Raw genomic sequence first — 16036 nt, forward strand, 5'->3', positions numbered from 1 at the left:
TCACTTCAACTCTGAGTGCTTTACCATGATGCACAGGTAATATCTTTGCTTATGCATATTTCAGAAAGATGAGTAACTAAATTATGTTCCAGTGATAACTTATTTAAATTACTAAACTCTTCACTAGGTTAAAAATATTTCCTTTTGTCATAATGACAAAAGTTAGCACCTATGGAGAAGAGGAGGAAAACCATGCTGGGATATCTCATCCTACTTACTTGCCATCTGGAAAGGAAAGGGATGATCATCCTAACATATGATTTCTTTTTTGAAAGGCATGAATAACTCAAAAGGCATGATGACCCCCTCATGATTTTACTGTTTAAATCGTAAAATACCTGCAATGTTTTATGCTCCATTTTCCCTTTTCTCAGCAAGACAACTGGAAGAAATGCATCACAGATACATAGAATTGCTTAGGTTGGAAAAGACCTTTAAGATCATCAAGTCTGACTGTCCACCTAGCACTGCCAAGTCCACCACTAAACAATGTCCCTAGAGCACCACATTTACAGAGCTTTTAAGTATCTCCAGAGATTGTGACACAATCACTTCCCTTGGCAGCCTTTTCCAATGCTTGACAACCCTTTTGGTGAAGAAAATTTTCCTGAAATCCAATCTAAACCTCCCCAGGCACAACTTGAAGACATTTTCTCTTGTCCTACCTCCTTTCAGGTAGTTGTAGAGAGTGATAAGGTCTTCCCTCAGCCTCCTCTTCTCCAGACTAAACAACCCCAGTTCCCTCAGCTGCTCTTCATAGGACTTGTGCTCCAGACCCTTCACCAGCTTCATTGCCCTTGCCCGTCTTTGAACACACTCCAGCCACTCAGTGTCCCTCTTGTACTGAGGGGCCCAAAACTGAACACAATACTCAGGTGCAGCCTCACCAGTGCCGAGTACAGGGGCACGATCACCTGCCTACTCCTTCTGGCCACACTATTCCTGATACAAGACAGGATGCTGTTGGCCTTCTTGCCACCTGGGCACACTGCTGGCTCATGTTCAGCCAGCTATCAACCAATACCCCTAGATGTTTTCTGCCAGGCTGCTTTCCAGACACATGAAATGCCTTTCTGTGTCCAGGAAGGAAAGCTTCTTCATGATCCCCCCTTCCTAAGGTGGGAGCTTGCCCTGTCCTTCCCTCTAGGGGCATGTGCATCAGCTGAATTACTACACAGCTCTTAACACATCTGCTTCTTTTAACCTGATACAGGAGTTACTATAGCTCTGTAATGTGAAGAAAGGTGTAGACAACTTCATGTAGATACATTAACCCCTTAAGCAATATACAGCTGGTAATCAAGAAAAGGATGACCCATATTGTTAGCCTCCAAATACCAAATCTGTATATCATTTTGTGATTTCAACATTGATAAAAGTTTGTGAACAGGAACACTCAGAGAGTGTTCTTAAAATAAGCTGGAAAAGACATGAGTTTTTCATTACATGGTAAAATTACAATTGACAAAAAAATTTCAAAAAAATGTTAAAAAATTAGACCTTATTTCTTCTCTAAATCAGTAGTCAGTTAAATGGATGGTGAAAGAAAACAGACTCCAACTACTAAACTAGAGGTGATCCAGTGTATGATCCAGAACAAGTTAAGATTCAATCTTGGAATTGTTTTATTTGATCCAAGTCAGAATTTCTTTAGATGATAATTTGATCTGCTTTATTCACATTTATGACACGAATGTACTCTCCTCTGGCTTTGTGAAACTGTTTTTCCTGTGACTTTGTGATTAAACGCTGTTTCAGGAACTCTGGTTTATGCTGCTCAAATCCTTCACAAAGGCAATGTGACAGTGCAGAGAACTGTGAGGCTCTCTGCCCTCCAGCCAGCACTCTTCTCTTGTCTGTTTACAAAAGGACATCTGCATTGCATTGCAACCTCTTCACTTATATCCTGTCCAGTGAGCCTGGAACAGTGATAACAGTTAGCTACTAAATAAATGAAGAGAAAAATGTTGAGATGACTGCTGCATGAAAAAAGGGCTGGCCAACCTGACAAGCTCTGTCTAAGCAATTCTTCTATTGGATACAGAGACGAGACAGGCAACTAAACTCAGCATTTCATTGCATGTTCTATCTCATAAGAATACTGGAAAATGTGATGAATGAGAAAAAAATTCTTTAATCAAGTTACTTCCTACTGAAAACACTGGCCATTTCTGCAAAGTCAACTTCTGCATAAAGACAGAGAAATAACAAAAGATGTGATATGCAAGCACTTGATCTTATTTTCTAGTACAACAGATGAGCATTAAGCATGTGTAGATCTGATGCTTAAAACCTGTTCTCACTTTTGAAGGTTATGGGTGGTATTTTTAGAAGAAAATAGTGCCATGTTTTAAAAGGGTAGTTAAACTTTTGTTCTTTGTACTGTTGCAAGGTTTAATTATGAGGAATTTTTTTCAAAAATGACTCACACATAGACATGTGACTGACTGATGTAGACCCTGAGGTTCTTGATAGTCCTCAAGGGGTCTTAGAGATTGCCTGCTAAATTGAAAGCTATACTTAAAAGGTTGTGTAAAGAGTCTGTTTACAGTACTGTGGGTCCAGTCAGACTGTCAATGTTCACACGCTAGCATAGGCCAATTTGAGCTGAGGATAGGAAGGACCATGATCTTGGTTTTGACTGTTTGTGGTGGTGCTTCTTAACTATCAAATTAGCCTGTGTCACATGACACTTTGAAAACCTTTGTATTCTAAAATACCTTTCTGCAAGCCCTATCATATTTCCCATACTAAGTAAAAATTCCAATAAGCAGAATTTTCCTTCCCCTTTAACAGCCTCTTCCTGAAATCTGAGATTTGCACACCTTAACATACGTGTGATGATTCGGTCCTCCATTCACTGTTCTCACCAATGGCTCTTTATTTACAATATGAAGCTCCTGTTTAGTAATATACCAAAGTGATTTAATTAAATTAATGTCAAATGAAGTGCTGACACTAATTTATTATGTAAGTATCTGGAGGCTTCTATTTACCATAATGCCAAACACCCAATCTACAGTATTGCAAAAGAAAACTGAAAAGATTTGTAATTATTTTCAGAAAATAGTAATACACTTTTTAAAATAATCTAATGAATTTTTCCAATATATATACAGTTCGCAATGCAGTCAGTGAATTTCTTAGAATTTCCTGTGGTTTGCATATAAGTTATCAGCCAGCATTTTCCCACTAGAAAAGGTACCCAAGGTAAGATTTAAAAGAGAAAATAAACAGTGAGCATCATGCAGAAATAAACTTTGTCCACTTGTGTTTCAAGGCAAAGCAAATGAACATGCTCTATGATGTAACCCAGAACTGTAGGCTCATAAATTATTCTGCAGCACTTGTCTCCTTGTGCAGTAAATGTGAGTTTATGTCATCCTCATTATCAACCCCATCAGGCTGCACAGGGTCTGCACAAAGATAATTTATGTAGAATACCTGATAAATTAAGAAAAAATAAACAGGGAAAAAAAATAAAAAAGGGTGTATAAACGCAGACAATATCCAAGGACATTGTCAGGTATGATATACTATGAATAGTTGCAAACACAGTCAACCTCAAGGGAAAAACATCTACACATAAACCTTGATATCTTAGATTTATACATTTGCCAATGTAATACTGAATATGCCTGATAGTTCTTAGCAAGGGAATTGGGAACTAACTTGTAGAACAAACAAGAAAAGTATGTGGAGATATAACTGTAGGAATTTATTTTTCCCCCCCACATATTGGCAAAATGTTCTTGTCTAATGCATGCTGTGTTATGAATTTTTCCTGTCAGGAAATATCCTGAATTAAATGAGAGAATAGTAATGAGTTTATGTTGCTATATTTATATGCTTTGGGATTGTGCAGGTAAAACAGTCTGTTGTTTATTTTACATGTCTCTATGTGAAAGTGCATGTGTATGTATGTGCAGGAGTAATAAAAAATATATTGATTTGTCTTCTATAATTTGTGGATACAAAGTGCTTAAGAAAGTCTTATATTTAGGTATATGTAACAGACATTCACCTATGGCTTGAGAAGTCTGACTGATTCTCCATTCGATAAAGGTGTCTGAAGTCCTTTCACTCTAAAGAAATTAAATGTATATAATTTTTGTGGAATAATATGTAACTGCACCAACTGGTACATTTTTATGGTGAACAGTATTGCAGTTACTTTGAGAAACAATGTTTTCTTGTGGTTAAAAAAATAGTTAAAATTTCAGTTGAGTACTCTTTTACTGGTTTTTGAGCTCCATTTAAACCACGAAAACTATTAGGATTCTATATTTGAATTTTGTATCTGAATCCTTTCCTTTATGAAAATATATAAAATGAAATAGAAAAGGTTAAAGCTAAAAGAAGAAAGAAATATATTGATGGAGATCAATACAGCAAAAAAGAAGAAACTGAGGCAGATGAAAGGAAAAAAAAACATAGTGAAGGATGGAAATGATGGAGGAATTCTAAGTGCACTGCAGCAGATAAGTTACTCTAAGAAAAAATCCAGAGGCAACAACCCAACTTTCAGCAACAATAGAAGTATGTACATGGCAGTGGCTGGATAATGATAAATACCAATGATGAAAGTGTAGTTGCTGTAGTGTTGGGCTTTGTTTGTTTTTTAACCTTTAAAGACTACCTCTGGCAATTGTAAAATAAAAAGGCATTCTTAGGTGTTATACAGTTCTGGGGTTTTTTTTTTGTATTTTTTGAGTAGGGAGTTGTTTTAGCTATAAAATAAAGAAGTTCAAAGAGGAATAGCCTGTTTTTGTTTTGCAAGGATAAAATAATAAGAATTTAACAGCCATCCAGGCTGGAAAAGTGTATCTATAAGAAAGGCAAATCTGAATCACTTTAACTGCAGGAAGTATTCAACAAAATAGTGACAATAATGGAGTTGTATAATTCTAACCCATGCAGATACACTACAAACATATTACAGTGAAAATATTACATATTGCCCTCTTTTGAAAGGGAAAACTCTTTTTTCTTTGTCCTTGACCTGGTATTAGAACATGAAGAAACAGAAACATTAGAATACTTTTGTATTTAACTTTTTTTGTATTTGTCTCGATAACTTTGAAGGTTTTGAGGATTTTTTTTTAATAGTTTCCATTAAGCCACATATACATGTCTTAGTGTTGCTAATTAAAACCTTGCCACATTCTAATGCATTCACTTTGTTTGGAGGATGAATCGTTTGTTTGTCTTGAACATTGCATTATGAGTTATTATAATTCAACTGTCTTTCTAAAATATAGATTTATTATAAAATCAAAGAAAATATCACAGCAAATTTACTTTTAAATTTCCTTCAGTTTTTCCATTCCTGCATGTGTATGCTTCTATAGTGTCGTTCTAAAAGTCCCACTTTCACCCCGCCTCCCCCCCAAATTACCATTTCCATCTCAGTATGGTGTACTTAAATCCATCTGAGGCTCATAAAATTCATACCCCACAGCTAAATCTTGGTACAGTAAACCTAGCTGGTATCCTGAAAGCAAATATGAGATACTGAACACAGATAAGGCTCAGTAGTTAGTCTCCGTCATTCAGAAAAAGCATGATGGAGGAAGGAGAGAGGGAAACAACAAGGAATATAACTGTTAGCCTGTATTTGTGGCAACTGTCTTAGGAGGGAAAAACTGAAGATTTGGGTATGTTTCTGAATTTAATCTTGTAAATCATCTGAGAAAAATAAACAAAACAAATACCACCAGAAATAGTGCCAGAAGCGTTAAGCATGCTCCTTCAGTTAGCTTTCCCCCCAAACCAGGAAACACAGTACTTTTCTGTGCTCCAGTAAATCTGTGCTTGGGTAATTTCATCATGAGATGAGTACTGATCCCAAGTGTCCCTTTTCCATCACTAGCTTCAACAGCCTTTAAAGACAGTGAGAGTCAAAACTGTTTGTAATGAATGCATAAATGAGACATCTAGAATCAGTATCGAAAGGAGTTTTGATTTGGGTGTATCAGTTTCACTAAAAGGCTCACACTTGGAAATAAATGTATTAATATAGGAGAGAAGACTTTTTTGACACTTTCTTCTAGTCAAGTCTCGTATACCCCTGCTCCAAAATTATGGTTTTTCATTCAATATATGGCCATTATGGGACACTTCCCATTCAATCTGTGAAGCACATCCTTCATCTTTTTAGCATACTTCATTCCATAAAGCTATGTATATACTAAACACTGCATGCTGAAATTCAGAATCCCTTTTGGTTTTGATCCAGTGAGAACAAACAAAGTCCAGTGATTTAGTTGATCAGCCTCTACCGCACCACTTTAAGCACTATTTGGCTCTATATTTGAGAGATCTCCATCAAGTATAATTGGAGTTTAGACATATAGCACCAATATGTGCAAATAAAATTTCATCCTAAGTGTCTGCAGTGTCAGAACTGAGTCTTCTGCTCCAGCCCTACTTGTGTTACAATATTATCCAATAAAGCTTCAGTAAACTTATTAAGAAAATATTATATAGAAAATATTATATAGAAGCTATGCTACTACATCTCACTCATTCATATGATGTTTTGAACGGTAGAAATATCAGCATTATTAACAAAGAATCATAATTTTCTAGTAAGTATACACAAGCAGAAAGCAACACAAAGATACAATTTTTAAAAAATAAACTGTGCTTCTTTTCGCATAATATATGGGGTTTTTTTCTGTTTTGAGTTGTATGTATATAGAATTCTGTTACAATTTATGTATTTAAAGTCAAAATAAGGATGAACATATACTGTAGTGAGTTATATATAACATTATTTTGTCCAGTAGCTTTGTAAGTACACTTTGCACATGATATTATGAGATTATATAATTGCTTTAGTTTTACTTTGTGTTCTAAATTATACTGCTTGCTTATGAACATTTTAAAAAAAAACTATACATGAGCCTATTTCAAAGCAAGAGGAAACTTAACCAGTATTTGTTTCATAACCGGGACCTTAATAATTTTCATTCTAAACTGTGTGAACCCTTTGCCAATGATGCCATATCCCCCTAAAATTAAAGACAGTGTTCCAGCAAATGAAAAATAAAGAAGTTTAAATTTAAATTTAAATATGTCCATTTACATATGGCACAAAATTTGGTTTTAACACTGTGTGAAGAATAAAAGAGCATACAGAATTGTGATTTCATTTTAAACATACCACGGGAAATCATCCTTTCAGGGAGTTCTTAGTGCATCTGTATGATCTAGATGGCACAGGATGTACAAATGAGTCAATTCTAAATTCACAATAACCTTTTTCTCCACCCTATTAAATCTATCCTGAAACTTATGGAATAGTAAGAATTGAGTAAATAACTAGCATGAGCCAAGAATACACAAATGTTTAGTGAAAGTAGTTCTTAGATCTACATATTTTTGTTAATCAAGACCTCTACAACAACAAAAAAATTCTGTTATACAGTTAGAAAGGATGTTATACAAATAAAGATCAATAAAGTTACAGATAAAAATCAATACTGTGGCAGCGCTCTGGTAATCTCTGTGGGGATGAGGTATATGGTAATCAGCAAGAGCATTCTTCCCCAGTCAGTATGTCATCGTTTTAGCTGGGATAGAGTTAATTTTCTTCACTGTAGCTGGTGTAGTGCTGTGTTTTGGATTTAGTACGAAAATAATGCTGATAACACACTAATGTTTTAGTTGTTGCTAAGTAGTGCTTGTACTAGTCAAGGACATTTCCAGCTTCCCATGCTCTGCCAGGTGCAAAGAAGACGGGAGGGGAGGGGGCACAGCCAAGACAGCTGATCCAAACTGGCCAAAGGGATATTACATGTCATATAACATCATGCCCAGTACATTAACTGGGGGGAGCTGGCCAGGGAGGTGGAGTGGGGGCAGCAAACGCAGCTCAGGGACTGGCAGCATCAGTCAGCAGGTGGTGAGCAGGTTGCATCACTTGTTTGGTTGGTTTTTTCCTCCCTCCTCCGCTTCCGTCTCTCTCTCTCATTATTTTCCTTTTCATTTTTATTAATATTATTATTTTCTGTTATTTTAATTATTAAACTGTTCTATGTCTCAATTAATGAGTTTTCTTTCTTTTGCTTTTTTGCTTTTCCGATTCTCTCCCCCATCCCACTGGGGTGGGGGGAGTGAGCAAGCAGCTGTGTGGTGTTCAGTTGCTGACTGGGGCTCAATCACAACAAGTGTTAGACTGCAAGTGCTGTGCTGTAGATGTCAGACATGCTGACAAACATATTACTTGTGGCAGGATGGTCTGATCAGCCACTCAGAGGGCAAGGAGCCCTGTCTGTAATGAAGTTTTGAAGAAACAAGCTCTTTATGGACACACTTTCTGAAAAACACTAATACAATAATGCCATCTAACTGGAGCAAACTTGTCTGTTGAAACAAAGAATTTGAATCCGTTGCAAATTATTATATATGTATAGGCTACTTACATGGAAGTAAGAATCTGAGGAAGACAGGGATGTCACTAATGGATCAGATCTGAGCTACCACAAACTTTAACCCAATCCATGAATCAGCATGGCATCATAATTCAAAAAAATTTGCACATTATCATATGTTACTTAGTAAGACTGCTTTTTAGAGCATATTGCAAGAATTGATTATCTTAAAAGAAGTTATCTCAAAATCAACCTTAACAGTATGTGGATTCCTTAGCTGTGAACTGGGGAAAGTTCTCCTGAGTAAGAATGTTCTCCTGAAGTCCCCCAGCTATGTGCTTTAAAAGGCAAAAAATCAGAAATACCATTTTATGACAACATATTAAGGTCTAGTCCAAGTTTATACAAAAACATTACAGCTCAGCCCTATAAAATTGTATGTGAGGTTTCCCTCCCCACTTCTAATTATTTCCAATGTCTTCAATTATGGCAACTGAAGTGAATAACTATTTTTGTAAAGAAGAATAAAATTGTTAGGCACAAACAGATACTTAATATCTCTGCTTTGTACTGTGGAGAAAGCACATTCTTCAGGAAAAAAAAACCAACAAAACCCCAAAATCTGTAATTGGGACACACTCTTTATTTACCAGGTCATTAAACTTATAACTATTGCAGCCCATGGCATATCTACTATACAACAATTTGCAATCAGCCAGGAAAATATTGTGCAAAACTAGGTATCATTGCTGAAAAAACAGAAAATCTGGCCCTCTTATAGACACTGGAATTCAAAACTGGAGCCCTCGTATCTAGCAATGTTACAATAAAATAGTGAAAGCAGCAGGAAATCCAAGGCAGTAAGTCCTATGAAAAAAACCAAAGCCTGGAGAATGAATTGAAACAGCAAGAGACAGAGGCATGCTTAGAACGTTCTGAAAAGGTTATACTAACAGCAAGAAATAGATAAAGACAACAGATAAGTAAGACCTCAGAAGAACAGTCCAAAGTAACTGACTCTAAAAAGTTGAGAAACTGCATAACAGAACAACTAAGACAATGTAGAGTTACCAAGAATTACAGCAGGTACTTGACAGAGTGTCAGAAGAGCACCATGAAGTTGTATTTGCAAGTACTAAAAGTCTAATAAATGACTCAGTAGGATGCTTATCAGAAGCTACAATAGTGGGACCCAGAGGAAACAAATAAATGTTAAGGGAAGAAAATCAACTCTTCAAAATAAGCAGAGCATTAACAGAAATACCTTTGAACAGGAGAAGGAGCAAGATTAACTAACTTAGATTTTTGTGTTGCTCAGAAAAAGGCAAATGAACGTTAGAAAAACATTTAGCTAACAACTATCTTGATATGGTTGCTTAAAAACAGGAACTATGCTACTGTCCCCATTGGAAGTTGAAATTTGTTTTCATTTTGGATCGGCATTAAAAATCTCCCCCCACCAGCACCAGAATGCAAAATTTGGAAAATGTTATACATCAGGTTTTTTAAAATTTATTATTGTAAAATATTCCAGCACATTATTTTGTTTTTATTTTGTTTTGTTTTGTGCAAGGGCACCTCTTTAACTAGACTACCTTTCCATTGCACTGAATGTTACGTTAAAAGGAAATATTGCTAGAGTAAGTCAAAACTAATTTAAGATACACTGTCACAACATGTCATGAGCTGCCTACCATCTCAGAAAAGAAGTTCAAACACAGACCCTAAGCATTCTGATAAATATTTTCAAATCTGAAGGGCTCCTCAGTCTATTCTTAAAATCAGACCTTCAATATACCATTAAATTTTCAAGAGTTCTGTCATTCATAGCTCCAACAGAAGTTAGGGATGAAAATTTGCACACTTTTCAGCACATCTTAAAATCAATTTATTATTTTGGAAACTTGGAAATTATTTTTGTAATTGATTTTATAAAGTTCACAGGTTTCAAAATGTTAACAAGTTTTGGGGTGGGTTTTTTGTTTTGTTTTGGGTTTTTTTTGTTTTTGTTTTTGTTTTTTTTGTTTTGTTTTGTTTTTTTTTTAAGAAAGAAGTAGGAAAAAAGGTTCCATTTCAGTCTGATAGTCTGTAAAGTAAAAGAATAATCTTTCACATTTTTTATTATCTGAAAGGATGTGTGTTAACTCTAGATTCAGTAATTTGGAGATGGAAATCCCAATATCAGATTTGTATTAATACATACCAATAAAGATGATGTAGACTTTATGTGAAAGCAACTTGAGGGTACTGTAAGCCCTAAACATGTTTGATTTTAAGACTTCACATTCACAATCATCATGGGCCTAAAGCAGATACCCATCTGACCAAAATAACTAAACTTCCTTTGTTGTACCGCTAGACAAATCCAAGATCAATAAAATGACAATTCATTTACTATTGCCCATCCTGTCCAGAACTGAAAGAATTAAAGCTCCACCTCTTTTTCTTACACTGTGATTATCAATTTCGTTGTTAGCACATATCTTTACCTTCCACACAGATGGATGTAATAGTGTGGATTTTCTTCTAGGGGAAAGCTTCAAACCTTGTACTCATACCTCTTCATTTTGAACATAACAAAAGAATTTATCTGTTTGGGTGTGCAATTCCTTCAGTGTATTCTTGTGACTGATGAACTATCAACCTGCCCACTTAAGAATGCCTTTCCAAGTCCAATGAACAGAGTTATAAGTTAATCCACAACAATCTCATTAAACTCTACCTACTAAAATTGTAAATACATTGAGAAAGATATATTGTATAGAATGAATAGAACTTGTGAGTTATTGTAGTAGACTGAGGTTTAGTGTTTTTCACAATTCTAAGCCTCCATAGAAAACATACACTCTACAGTTTAAGAAATAGCACTGCACAGTCAGTACCAATTTTCATATTATTATGGTTAAACTTTCTTGCAATTAGCAAGGAGATTTCTAGCTTCATTTTATTAGAAATATTAAAAGCAATGCTTAATTAAAATTATTGAAAAGAGAAGGAAAGAAAAAGAAATATGAAAAATTAATGGAACAGTTTAGAATAAAGAAACCATTAAGATGCCAATACTCTGTTCTATTAGTAGTAATTTCACTTATTTTGTTTTGATGCACACTTAAATTTTCTCTTAAACAACTATACTGCATTTTGCAGAATCAAAGAGACTACATATTACTGAATATAAATTTGAGCAGATGCATTTGTCAGACAGTTTTCATAGTTTAAATGCTCATCCATATTTAAAAATGCAAAGTGATTTAATAATTCTTATAAAATTTAATAACTTTAAAGTCAAAGGTCAATCAGTGACAAATAGTCATTTCTAATTCCTATATTAAAAAAAATCTAACAGTTCAGTTTGGAACTAAAAAAGCCCTTTCTCTTCAGAGAGAAGTCCCACTACAGTAAAATGTTCCACAACGTGATAATTCTGTACTTTTGCATGTTTTTCCTGAATACATACCTTTATTAAGACACTATATCTGCTTTAAGAAAAAGTGAACTCAGTTGAGTTTGCAAAGAAACAGTGTTTACATCTCAACAATATGCTATGAAAGCAAGTAGTAAAACTATCTTTTCTGCAGCTAAATATTTGTATTGATTTATGGTGAAAAAGAGTTAAACATATTTTTTTCTTAACTATGTTAAAGAAGTCAACAATAGAGTCTTCCAAAAACTTACATAGGAAATACATGTTCTGTAATTATGAAAGTACATATGGACTATACATTCATCAACTTATTTAACTTATTTGTTCAGCATTTCACCACAGAAAAATAAAAGTGAAAGATGGGGTTTTTTACTTCATTTTTTTTCTTACAGGCAGTGTGTCTCTGTCCTTTATTGAGGAATTCAATTGATTTTACAGAAGCACAAGTAAAAATGTATCTCAGGACACTGAAGTGTAATAAGGATACTTAATTATGATGACTATTCTATGTATAATTATTCATAGTTATGTGTTTAGAATCATTATTGGAAAATAGTGGATTGAAAAGAGAAACGAGGTAGGTAGTAAAACACCTAAAAAAATCAGACATAGTGCTTAAATATATGTCTGGGTTTTATGCTAATATTCAACAATGAGCTAGTATCAACATGGAAATGAAAAATCCACTGTCAACTCATTTAACAATGTGGGATTTTGAATATGATTTTATGTATTTCATTAGAAAAATTATGTCTAATTTGGAAACTTTAATTGAGGCCTATTAATCTGAGCGGACATTTTCACAGATATAACTAATTTTTATTTTTTATTCTACAGCCCACTATATTTTCTTTACATCTCCGCTCTGGCCATTTTTGTGTTGTAATGAACATACACAGTTGCATGTGTTCATGCATTTGTGCAAATATGTATGAAATAATTTTAAGACAGATCCAAAATTCCAGTTTCATTTGAGACAAAGAGGAAAAGCATACCTTTTCTGGATCAGTGGTTGTAATAACCCACACACAGTGTGCATTGTCTTCATATTGAACTGGATAATTTGGTGATGTAATGATCCCACTTGGTCCACGTAGGTTAGAACCACATGTTCTAGCTAAAATGATAAACAATAAATCAGATTGCTTTTGATCAGTTGCTCTGTTTAAAATAATCATTATAAAATTGGCATAACATTAATAACAACTTGTCATGAAAGTATTATTATGCTGATATATACAATCTGCCTTTGAATATGTTTGAAACAGTCAAAAAAATCCTGAAAAATGTCCTACAGAGGAAGGAAATACTTACTTTTCAATTAATCAGCCCAAAATCCACATTACTTTATTCTTACTTTATGTAAATTAATTTCTCAGAATTATAATACCAATATTCTGTTTAGAAAGATTTACCCTCTCCATGTGGATGGAGGGAACCTGCTATATATGAATGGACGTCACAATGGATAGTTACAGGCTTTTTCATAAGGATAGACAGGGTAGAAGAGGTGGAGGAGTTGCACCCTACATTAAGGAAAACCTTGAATGTATCGAAGCCAACTATGGTGACTGCAACTGTGCTATCGAATGCCTCTGGGTTAAAGTTAAAGGAGTCATCTCCAAGCAGGACCTCACAGTGGGCATCTGCTATCGAGCTCCTAACCATGATGACAAAGCTGACGAAGCGATATTTGGGGCACTAAAGCAAGCTTCTGGCCAACAGAACCTGATCCTGATGGGGGACTTCAACTCTCCAGACATCTGCTGGAAGAACAATACGGCAGCTCGCATGTCATCCACCAAGTTCCTGGAATGTATAGAGGACTGTTTCCTGACACAAATGTTAGATGTGCCAACCAGGAAGGAGGCGCTGCTGGACTTGCTATTCACAAACAGAGAAAGCCTGCTTTGTAATATCTCGGTTAGTGGTAGCCTTGGCTGCAGTGACCACGATATTGCAGAGTTCGGGATCCTGCTGAGCATCCTGAAGGTCAGCTCGAAGGCAAGGGTTCTGGATTTTAGAAGGGCAAACTTCAGTTCACTCAGGGCTCAGTTGGGAGGGATTTGATGGGAAGTTTCCATGGAAGACAAAGGAGCTAGTGAGTGCTGGGAGTTCTTCAAGAACTCTCTATTGGAAGCACAAAGCCTGTTTATCCACTACAAAGGAAAGGGAAGTAAGTGGAGCAAGAGGCCCCCATGGCTCAACCATGACGTCCTGGGTCTACTCAAATTTAAAAGGGAAGCATACCAGAGACGGAGAAGTGGAGGATTATCTGTCAAGAGCTACAATGGCATTGCCAGAGCGTGCAGAGATGCAGTTAGAAAAGCAAAAGCCCAACCCGAATTGAAACTGGCTGTAGACGTGAAAAATAACAAGAAAGGGTTCTTCAGACATGTCAAGCATAAGCAGAAAAAGAAGGAAGACATAGGCTCACTGTTAAATGGAAAAGGAGAGTCAATTACCAATGATGCAGAATAGGCAGAGGTCCTCAACACTGTCTTCACATCTGTCTTTACCAGCACTGTTGGGTCCCAGGCTTTGGGAATGAAATTCCCAATTGATCCAAACACCGACCCACCATCAGGGAAGGAAGAGTTAGCACATGAATTATTACAGGAGCTTGAACCCTACAAATCAATGGGCCCTGACACCATCCACCCAAGGGTGTTGAGAGAGCTGGCTGACATCGATGCAAGGCCACTCTCCATAACCTTCAAGAAGTCGTGGAGAACGGGGGATGTCCCAGAGGACTGGAGGAAGACAGATGTTACCCCTATCTACAAGAAAAGCTCGACGGAGGATCGGGGTAACTGTAGGCCCATTATCCTTACTTCAATCCGTGGGAAAGTTATGGAGCAAATCCTCCTGGGGGCCATCACAAGTCAAATGAAGCACGTGACTGGGAAAAGCCAACATGGCTTCACTAAAGGCAGATTGTGCTTGACAGACCTGGTGGCCTTCTATGACAAAGTGACTTGCCTGGTTGACATGGGGCAGGCAGTGGATATGTCTACCTGGACTTCTCCAAGGCCTTTGATACGGTCCTCCACAGCCTCCTCCTGGAGAAATTAATGCGTTATGGCCTAGACAAGTGGTGTGTGCAGTGGGTGGGGAACTGGCTGACAGGCTGCACCCAAAGGGTGGTGATAAATAGCTCTTTTTCCAAGCGGCAACCTGTCACAAGCGGGGTCCCCCAGGGATCAATATTGGGCCCAATGTTATTCATTATCTTTATCAGTGATCTGGATACCGGCATCAAGTGTAGCCTGATGAAGTTTGCTGGTGGCACCAAGTTGAATGGGGAAGTAGACACTCCAGAAGGGAGAGCTGCTCTGCAGGGAGATCTGAATAGGCTGGAAGAGTGGGCCAACAAGAACCTTACAAAGTTCAACAAGGAGAAGTGTAAGGTCATGCACCTGGGAAAACATAATGCGGGAGTGCAGTACAGACTGGGATCTACCCTTCTGGGGAGCAGCTCTGTGGAAAGGGACCTGGGGGTGCTGGTGGACAGAAAGCTCAACATGAGCAAACAGTGTGAGGCTGCGGCCAAGAAGGCCAACAGGATGCTGGGTTACATCAAAAAGGGTATCAGCAGCAGAGAGAAAGAAGTCATTACCCCACTCTACTCAGCGCTTGTCAGGCCACACCTGGAGTTCTGTGCACAGTTCTGGTCCCCTCTATACAAAAAGGATGTGGACAGGCTGGAAGGGGTCCAGAGAAGGGCCACCAAGATGATCAAAGGACTGGGAAGCTGCCATATGAGGATAGGCTGGGAGAACTGGGTTTGTTCAGCCTTGAGAAAAGGAGGCTTGGAGGGGATCTCATCACCATGTACCAGTACTTAAAGGGTAGCTACAAAGAAGATGGAGACTCCCTTTTTACATGGAGTCCCATGGAGAAGAGAAGGGGAAATGGACACAAGTTGCTCTTGGGGAGATTCTGACTGGACGTTAGAGGAAAATTCTTCACAGTGAGGACAGTCAACCATTGGAATAATCTCCCCAGGGAAGTGGTTGACTCAGCCACGTTGGACACCTTCAGGAATGACTGCATTCCTTAAAACCTTGGGCATTCTTTTTCTGAATATTGTATTAAAGTACCCAAGATATTTCTGGTACATTGGAAAATTTTAGGTTTTGCCTTTCTCTGTGGCTGCCTCCATTCTGAAGAATGAAATACGAACATTTCTTTACCTCACAAACTTTCTGGAAGGAAGCCTGATCTTCTGCAT

The 16036-nt window shown here is 36.9% G+C and overlaps 1 protein-coding gene across 1 annotated transcript in view; it reads right to left on the reverse strand.

Annotated features, from left to right (window-relative positions):
- CSMD1 (CUB and Sushi multiple domains 1) overlaps window positions 1-16036 on the reverse strand; it is a 1237849-nt gene that overhangs the window by 397318 nt on the left and 824495 nt on the right. The window contains exon 10 of the mRNA XM_075086937.1: window positions 12798-12919. Coding sequence (XP_074943038.1) covers window positions 12798-12919 — 122 coding nt within the window. The remainder of the gene's footprint in view (window positions 1-12797; window positions 12920-16036) is intronic.

The sequence above is a fragment of the Phalacrocorax aristotelis genome, chromosome 3 (genome assembly GCF_949628215.1).
Source record: "Phalacrocorax aristotelis chromosome 3, bGulAri2.1, whole genome shotgun sequence".
Taxonomy (NCBI): domain Eukaryota; kingdom Metazoa; phylum Chordata; class Aves; order Suliformes; family Phalacrocoracidae; genus Phalacrocorax; species Phalacrocorax aristotelis.